The sequence below is a fragment of the Otolemur garnettii genome, unplaced genomic scaffold, assembly GCF_000181295.1.
Source record: "Otolemur garnettii isolate 467f Iridium unplaced genomic scaffold, OtoGar3 scaffold00038, whole genome shotgun sequence".
Classification (NCBI taxonomy): domain Eukaryota; kingdom Metazoa; phylum Chordata; class Mammalia; order Primates; family Galagidae; genus Otolemur; species Otolemur garnettii.
In genome coordinates this window covers 8,198,247-8,207,583 of record NW_003852433.1, presented here as the reverse complement: position 1 = coordinate 8,207,583, position 9,337 = coordinate 8,198,247, and the positions used below count along the sequence as shown (strand labels likewise).

The 9,337-nt window shown below is 41.5% G+C and overlaps 2 protein-coding genes across 2 annotated transcripts in view; one reads left to right on the top strand and one right to left on the bottom strand.

Annotated features, from left to right (window-relative positions):
- GATC (glutamyl-tRNA amidotransferase subunit C) overlaps positions 1-3,777 on the top strand; it is an 8,629-nt gene extending 4,852 nt beyond the window's left edge. The window contains exons 3-4 of the mRNA XM_003789917.3: positions 2,893-2,996; positions 3,657-3,777. Of these exons, the coding sequence (XP_003789965.1) occupies positions 2,893-2,996; positions 3,657-3,709 (157 nt within the window). The 3' untranslated portion in view covers positions 3,710-3,777. The remainder of the gene's footprint in view (positions 1-2,892; positions 2,997-3,656) is intronic.
- A 2,037-nt stretch (positions 3,778-5,814) lies between these two features.
- SRSF9 (serine and arginine rich splicing factor 9) overlaps positions 5,815-9,337 on the bottom strand; it is a 12,306-nt gene continuing 8,783 nt past the window's right edge. The window contains exons 3-4 of the mRNA XM_003789915.3: positions 7,788-7,960; positions 5,815-6,303 (exon numbers count right to left, since the gene is read on the bottom strand). Coding sequence (XP_003789963.1) covers positions 6,160-6,303; positions 7,788-7,960 — 317 coding nt within the window. The 3' untranslated portion in view covers positions 5,815-6,159. The remainder of the gene's footprint in view (positions 6,304-7,787; positions 7,961-9,337) is intronic.

The window sequence follows — 9,337 nt, the reverse complement described above, 5'->3', positions numbered from 1 at the left end:
AGCCATCATTGTTGTTTGGTGGGCCCGGGCTGGGGATTCGAACCCGCCACCTTAGGTGTATGTGGCTGGTGCCTTAGCCACTTGAGCCACAGGCGCCGAGCCAGGCTAATTTCTCTTAAAGAACTGTTTGAGAAAGATAGAAGGCGAAGTATTCGATCAATGATTGACTTGAAGAGCTCATGTGGTCGTATCAGGTGTTTTCTTTTTCTTTTTTTTTTTTTTTTTTGAGACAGAGTCAATGTTGCCCTCGGTAGGGTGCCAAGCGATCGCAATTCACAGCAACCTTAAACTCTTGGGCTTAAGCCATTCTCTTGCCTCAGCTTCCCAAGTAGCTGGGACTACAGGCGCCCTCCACAATGCCCAACTGCTTTTTTTGCTGTTGTTTGGCTGGCCTGGTGTATATGGCCGTCGCCCTAGTCACTGATTTACAGGCACCAAGCCCCTATTGGGTGTTTTGTACATGATTCTAAGGTTCAGGAAAATTAAGCAACTTACCAAGTGAGGCATCTGCTTGGTATACCAGAGTCACAGAGCCCTGGGTTTAGTAGCCTATGATTAATAGGGAGGAATGGGTCTATCCTAGGAATTCCATCATTGGCAGTAATTAAGTGTAGTATTTAAAGGAGTGAATTATGTTTTTCTAGAAATTATACTTACATAGAAAACCCAATTACTAAATAAGTAAATCAGTTGCTATTAGATCTACTGTTGGGAAGCAGTAGCTTTTAATCACCTGTTGGTGGTAGTAGAGTCTTCCCAAATCTTCAAGTGTTAGGCAGATTATGTGTAACCCCAGGTTTAGTGGGTAGACTTTGAATTAGTGATGGAGGGTGGGATGCATTGACTCTTCCTGAAAGGAGCAAGTGCCACTCTGCACCCACATCTCATTGGCATGTGAATGCGGGCTAAGCAATACTAAATCTTCTTTATTAATATAATTTCATTTAATCTTCCTGTCAATCTTACAAAGCGTTTAAATAAGGAAACTGAAACAGGGAGAGGCTAATGTGTGGCACTGGGTTTTGGATTCAGGTGTGACTTAGGAACCTAATAAGATCTCTAACAGTTGTGGGTTGTTTTTATTTCTGTTCTCCCAAATTTTTTCTTTTTTTTTAAGTTTATTTTGTTGTTGTTGTAGTTGTCATTGTTGTTTTAGCTGGCTGGGGCTGGGTTTGAACCTGCCACCCTCGGCATATGGGGTCAGTGCCCTACCCACTGAGCCATAGGCGATGCCCTCTCCCAAATTTTCTTAAAGGAATAATCCCTGTAATCCTAGCACTCTGGAAAGCCAAAGTGAATGGACTGCCAAGTGAGGCATCTGCTTGATGTACCACTTTAAGACCAGCCTGAGCAAGAGTGAGACCCCCGTCTCTAGGAAAAATAGAAAAAACTGAGACAAGAGGATTTCTTGAGCCCAAGGGTTGGAGGTTTGCTATGTGCTATGATGATGCCCTGGCACTCTACCTAGGGTGACAGCTTGAAACTGTCTTAAAAAAAAAAAAAATTAAATAAAGTAATGTATAATCCTTGCATGGTTAAGATGAAAAAAAAAAACCAACTAGTACAACCTACTTTTTTGTTAAGAAACTTAAAGTCTAGAACAGTGGTTCTCAACCTGTGGGTTGCAACCCACAGGAACTATATTAATGGGCTGTGGGATTAGAAAGGTTGAGAACCACTGGTCTAGAAGATTGTACTTGTTAAGGCCACACCATTAAGACAGTGCCAGATCCTGGAGTAGACTCCAGTTCTGCAGTCTTCATAAACTGAATAAATTTGTTGTGTTTAACTTTGGATGAGGTGCACAAAAGGAAGAGAACTAGTCCTTTTGTAAAAGCACCTTATTGTGAGAACTTAGCCCTCTTGTGCATCTTTTGCTCAGATGTTCATGTTACATTTTGCCTCTTTGTGACATGACTCAGTGTATGTCCATTCCAAGCAGAAAGAGCTTGGCTGCCCCCTTATCAGTAATTTAACAGACTGCTTATTGTTTAGCCCATGTACGTGGAAACAGGCTGAGCCATCTTGTCATGAACTTTTATAATGACACTTCATGAGTACATTCAAGCTACTGTTTGGTTTCACCAGTTTACCACCTGGAGGCTTGAGTACAGCAGCTGGGCCCAGAGACTACTGAGAGCTTCTTGAGCTATGCTCTTGCTCAAAGACAGGCACTTTTTATATTCACGAAGGTGGCTTTGGTGAGAAAAGCCTGTATCTTAGGTGGTACAAGAGTAGGCTCAGATCCCAGTTCTGTCACTTTAGGAGCCAATATCCTTAAGGAGATCACTCTTGAGCAAATTTCTTTCTCTATCTCTGCTTAGGTCTCTAATTTCCTTTTCTCCTTCAAGGGGCCAACTGCAGCCTGCTAAACTCCGTGTCCTTTTCTGAATCTGCCAGGCTCTAGACTTCTTGTTTTCTGCTGTACTTGCTGGGAAATCCATTTCCTAGCCACTGCCCCTTCTCCCCAATCTAGCTATTTCTTGCCTGTCCTTTAGCAGTGATATCACCTATTCTGACTATGTACTCCTCACCTAGGCTGGGTTAGGTACCTTTTCCTCATCCAGCTTTGCTTACTTCTGTTAGTTTTAATACATTCTCTTATAATTGCCTTTACATGTCCCCACCAAAAGTAATTTGCCCATAGTTCATCAAAAAATATTTGTTAAACATATCAGTTCTCAGAAATAATCAGCACTTACCTCACAGAGTGGTTGAGAGAATCTATAAACTGTAAACTGTCATTTGGACTAGTGTTGACCCTAGCCCCTCTTTCTTTTAGCAATGCCCTGAAGAATATGCTTATTCTCCCGTTCTTGCCCAAACCTGTCCACGGTGCCCTAGGAGGCCCATTTTCTGAAAAAGATAACCTTGAGCTTCTGGGTTTTGTAGGTGTCTGTACTTGAGATCCGACGATGTAGTAGAAGGCAACTGTGCTGAAGAATTACTACAAAATTCCCATCGCATTGTGGAAGAGTATTTTGTGGCCCCCCCAGGTACGTGTTCCCCAGAGTGGTTTAACAAATAGTACAGTTAGTCTCACAGTAACCTAAGGAATGAAGCAGTAGCTGTGAGAACCAAAGATGTTATGTGAAGGTACTTTGAAAACATTAATGTGATGGTGCCATTGAGATGGCAAGAGTTTGGGGTCATACTTACCTCTACAGGGGCAAACTAACAGGAATGAGCAAAACAGGACTGGGGGGGAGGGTGTATAGCAGGTGACAAATCTGGAACTCAAGCTTGGTGGCTCATGCCTGGAATCCTAGCACCCTGGGAGGTGGAGGCAGGTGGATTGCCTGAGCTCAGGTCCAAGACCAGCCTGAGCCAGACCTCATCTCTTTAAAAAAAAAAAAAAAATAGCCAGGCATTGTGGAGGGCACCTGTAGTCCCAGCTACTCAGGAGCCTGAGGCAAGAGAATTGCTTGAGCCCAAGAGTTTGAGGTTGCTGTGAGCTATGGCACCACAGCACTCTAACAAGAGTGACAAAGTAAGACTCTGTCTCAAAAAAAAAGAAAGAAAAAGAAAAACAGGATAGTATAGTAGCTATACTTAGTCCCACTGCTTATTTTCCACGACTAAGTAATCAGCTCAATAGAGTATGTTGGGCAGGAGGCTCAGCTGTAACATTCTTTTTTGTTACTATTTTCAAACAGGTAATATCCCTTTGCCAAAGCTGGATGAACAAGAGCCTGTCCTGCACAGCTGAGTAGCTATTTTGGGAAGGGGGTACCCTGTGGACACATGGAAGTGCAATAATATTTGTTATTGTTAACACTAGTGTTCTCACTTCTTTCAGTCACCTAAAAAAAATGGAGGTTCAGGTCGGGTGCCATGGCTCACACCTGTAATCCCAGCATTCTAGAAGGCCAAGGTGGGCAGATCACCTGAGCTCACAAGTTTGAGACCACCCTGAGCTAGAGCGAGACTCTATCTCTAAAAATAGCTGGGTGCTGTGGTAGGCACCTGTAGTCCCAGCTACTCAGGAGGCTGAGACAGGAAGACTGCTTAAACCCAGGAATTTGAGGTTGCTATGGCTTAGGAACTCTAGTCTGGGCAACAGAATGAGACTCTGTCTCAAAAAAAAAAAAAAAAGACACATTGAGCTAGCCAAAACAAGGCAATGAGTTGTTGCTATTATAAGTGAAAGAGCAAAAGTCAATGTCCAAGGAAATGGTCAAGTATTCACTTACCAGGCCTTTTCAACATGGAAGACATTATCCTCTATCTCTCCCTCAGAAAGACTATCAGTCTTTTTCTCAGGATAAAAGTGAATTTTTCTTTTTACATAACTCAGAGACAGAATCCTTGATCACTAAATAACAACCCAAGTTATCATTTTTAGTTGCTATTTCTTTTTATTTGAACAGCCCTATCTTTACCAAAAATACCTGAATACCCTGAGTACCCATTTTGTTTCTAGCAGAGAATCGTTTTGCTAAAGTCTGAAAAGTATTCAAAGTACACTACAGTTTGGGAACTCATAACCTAGAACCATCTGCCAGTCCACAAAATGACTGTATGCAAAAGGGATCTAATCATACCTGGTGTTGCTCTAAGAGAACTTACCAAAAATAGCACTGGCCTAAAACAAAGCAGCACTCTCTACCCCCATTAAGATTATTAAATTAAGATAAATCCAAGATTGTGGGATTATTTTTTAAAAAGTTCAGACACCAAAGATAAATGAGACTTATTTAGAGGCAAAAAAAAAAAAAAAAAAAAAACCTGATTGGTTGAACCAGACCTTAGAGCAGTGGTTTTCAACCTTCCTAATGCCACAACCCTTTAATACAGTTCCTCATGTTGTGGTGACCCCCAACCATAAAATTATTTTCATTACTATGTAGCAGTTTTATGGTTGGGGGGTCACCACAACATGAGAAACGATATTAAAGGGTTGCGGCATTAGGAAGGTTGAAAACCACTGCCTTAAAGGGTTTTTTTTTCCCCTCAATGAAACTGTCAAAGGTGGTTTTGGCTAAGAATTTCTGGCCAGGCACTGTGGCTCACGCCTATAATCATAGCACACTGGGAGGCCAAGGTACATGGACTAACGATATACCTGCCTGAGCAACAGCAAAGACCCCATCTAGACTAAATATAGAAAAACTAGCCGGGCATTGTGGTGGGGGCTTATAGTCCTAGCTACTTGGGAGGCCGAGGCAGGGGATCACTTCAGCCCAAGAATTTGAGGTTACTGTGAGCTCTGATACCACAGCATTCTTCCTGGGGTGACACAGTGAGACTATGTCTCCCCCCTGCCCCCCCCCCAAAAAAAATTCCAATAGTCTTTGTGCTAATTATTTTCTTCTTGCTTCAGCCTCCCAAGTAGCTGGGACTACAGGCACCCACCACAAAACCTGGCTATTCTTTTGGAGATGGGGTCTCACTCTAGCTCAAGCTGGTCTCAAATGTTGTGATCTCAGGTGATCCACCTGCATCTGCCGCCCACAGTGTGGGGATTACAGGTGTGAGCCACCACATCCAGCCTATGTACTGTTTATTTTTAAAATCTGTTTTTATTTTTCCTATTGCCTTCTTTTATCTGCAGTGTTCCCTTTTTCTTTATGGCAGCTAAGTGTACATACCTGGACTCGAATTGAAAGAAAAAAACTTTGAACCTACTCTCAGGGTTGAAGTTCTCAAACCAACATCAGAGCAACTATCTTAATCCTCAAAGTTACCCACTTCTGCTCCTTAACATCTGGTTATATTTTGCTATTACAGCTCAATGATTTTTTTTTTTTTTTAATTAGTGTGCCTTGCCTATTTGGTGAAATTTATGAACTTAATCAAGGACAACCACACATATCAATTACTAAACGTTTAAAATATATTTCTAAACAGAATGGGCCGACTCAGTCACAGTAACTGCTGATCTCCATAGCAGAACAACCCAGAAAGACAGTGCTGATTTTCTTCCCATAATCAGGGGTGAAAAATATGCAACTTGTTTCTGAACCAAAACCACAATTTCTGCAGCTTAAAATATTTCACTGCTAATATGGCCCCAGTAGAAATTATGCAGTTTTTTTCTTTAAAAAAAAAATTAAAAAAATTTCCAAAGACACTAAATCATCAATCTGGAATGTAGATTCTGAGCACAAAGCAGCTCAGTTCGCCTAAAAAATAAAGAAAACATTCTCATCACTTGTCTCAGTAGGGCCTGAAAGGAGAGAAGTAGTGTGGGGAACCCCTGCTTTGGTATGGTGAGTCACGGCCCCTTGACCCAGACCGAGACCGTGAGTAGCCATAGCTGGTGCTTCTCTCAGGATAAACTCTGATGTAGGAAGTTTCACCCTAAAATGCAAACAAAAAGTAAAGTAAAAAATAAGAGCCAAAAGACTAATAAGCAAATCAACATCTAACCTGGCTGCCTAACAAATATAGTTAAGTACTGAGCATTTAGTGTGTGTACTGTGTGCCTGATATGATGCTACCTCGTTAAACCATCATAATGTTATAAGGTAGCTTCTCGCATGTGACCCTTCCCATTTGAAGAATGAAGAAAATTAAGACTCAAGTTGTATCACTTGCCAAAAATGATGAAAGTAATAAATGGCAACTTGACATATTGATAAATATGTAAATGTTAGCTATTATTAATAAAATAACTGAATTACTGCCACTGGCCCCAGAAGCTAAAAACTAGAAAGGATCTCAGAGGTCATATAATTTAGTCCACTCTCACCTCATATATATATCTCAAGATGGGTACATATGGAAGAAGCTAACCTGTTTTTAACACCTTTGGATGTGTGAGAACATGGGCTAAATAGTCTAGTTATCCTCAGGTTAACTTATTAGTGCTTTTACGTGACCATTTTGTACATGGATGAACCAGGGTTCAGGGAGGAGCTCAGCTAAGAAATTAATAAGCAGCAGAGTCGTCATGTCTATGCTGGCCTATCTCTGCCCTCAACCCATACTCTATCCAAAGATACTAAGATGAAAAACCAGATGTTTTTTCACCTTAGACAAAAGACAATAATTGAATTTACCCTTAGTGAAGCCTTGCTTTGCAATGTAAGTGAGGACCAGGTACTGTCTTGTTTCTGCTTTAAATTCAAGTCCTACAGGACAATCTGAGCAAAAAGCATTATTAAGCCATGAACGAGTCTCCAGGCTATAAAACTAGGGAATTACATGAATCCTCAGAAAAAATGAAATGAGTCCAGAAATACATGTCCCCTCCAGATATCCTTAAACACCACAAAAAGTTGGTGTACAGTATAACCAAAAAAATGCAATGTCTAGCGGTCTAGTACCTAGTCTTAAGGGTACCAAATAGTCACCACTTGAATCAAACTGCGAGGTCTGAAGCAGCAGCTGCCTTCCTAAAAGACATCAAAAACTATATCCCAAGGGTGAAGGGATTAACAACAAGAAAATGTCACAGTGGCTGAGGTTTTGAGGACCCTGTGCCACTTTAAGAAGGGAAAAGACAAGTGACAACTCACCCTATAGAGTCCACACTAGACCCAGAGGAGCGACAGCCACAACTGTTAGGTTCACAGAAGGCTAGGTGTGAAAGGGGTGGTATCACAGAATAGCTCATCACATTGTAACAGACAACACTAGTATTTTCTCCAGGTGAATGCACCTCTCTCTGCTATGATCCTGCAGGGCTTAGGCATGGCAAATTCTTTGGCTCTATCCACGTAAGATAGATCATGGTACTGTGAGATCGTCAAAGGGCAAATTCATGCCCTGTTGCTACTTCTGCTAGGTCAGGTTCAAGTGGAGTGACCTAGGTACAAGCTGAACAGAAGGTAGAAGCCCACCTCATGAGAACGAAATTTGGTATCATCCAATTTACGCAGGGCATATTCCATGTCTTCTTTTCTGAGATACTCAACCATCCCCATTCCATCCTTCTGAACATCTGCATAACAGACATCCCCAGCTTCTCTCATGTGATCCTTCAGGTCTTGCCAGCTGCCTGATGGAGGAAGTCCTAGGTACAGAGAACATAAAAGGGCCCATATTCTTAGCCATGTTAACTGCCCTGTTAAAAGCCAGCAATACCTATCATCCCTTATTCATGACTCACTTAAATCTTGAAGGTTCCCAGATCACATCTTGATAAGGGAAACAAACCACCTTGAGAAGCTGGTCCTAGACTAACCTTCCAAGACCAAGTCTTTCCAACAGAGCAAGTCAGTCCTGTTATAGGCTTAGTACCTCTGAGAATTCACAGCCTTTCTTTCAAACTCCCAAGACTTTGAGTTTTAATTTTTTCCATTATGAAATTTAATAGTACCAATTATTTCTTACATTATCCCAGGACATAGGAATTTTGAAATCAGCCAATGAAATAACTAAAGTGTAACTGAAGGTAACAACACAACAAAAATCTAAAAATAGTTTTGTTGTTTTTTTTGTAGGTATGAATGAGTAACAAACTAGGCAAAGTACCTCTTAAGAGATCACCAACATTCTTCAATACAGTGGGAGGGAAAAGGTAAGACTCAGATGCTAAAACTAGCTGGGAGTCATACAACCCTACCTGGTATCATGAAAGGGAAATGTGCTCTTGTTCTCAAAGGCTGTGTTTACTGCTCACAGCTCAGGACTGCAGCCATTTTCTAATAGTTTTCTAAGCAGGATTTCAGAGCAGCATGGAGAGAAAAAAAGATAATGTATGACATCATGAAGGAGGGAACAGAGTTCTGGGATTAAAAAATTACAAAAGGACACAAATAGGCAGATACTGAAAGTACCACTCATAAGCACAGGAATCTGCTGTGATTATGTGACATTCACATCTCCAAAGGTTCCTCAATACATTTCAGTCCACAAGGGCCATAGAACTCCCCTGCAATGTGCAGAAAGATCTAGGACTGTCACTGTGCACAGGCTATTGAAAAGAAAGTTCACATATCCCACGCATCACAGAATAATAGCTATCATCCTTGGAAGCCAGACTCTGCTAAGCATTTTATACTATTACTTCATTCAGTTTGAAACGAACACACCTGAAACAAGACCTAGAGTCTATGTCTTTACTATTGTGTTAATATTTTGAAGATACATAAACCTCTGAGCTTAGCATTTCATTACTTCTCAATGCCAGAAAGAAATCTTCTATACTTTCTAATACTATCCTCAAGACTCCAAAGTGAGGGTTTGGTTTTTTAAAAATATAATTCCCTGGCTCGGCGCCTGTGGCTCAATTGGCTAAGGCACCAGCCACATATACCTAAGGTGGCGGGTTCGAATCCAGCCTGGGCCTGCCAAAACAACAATGACAGCTGCAACCAAAAAATAGCCGGGCATTGTGGCAGCACCTGTAGTCCCAGCTACTTGGGAGGCAGAGGCAGGAGACTCGCTT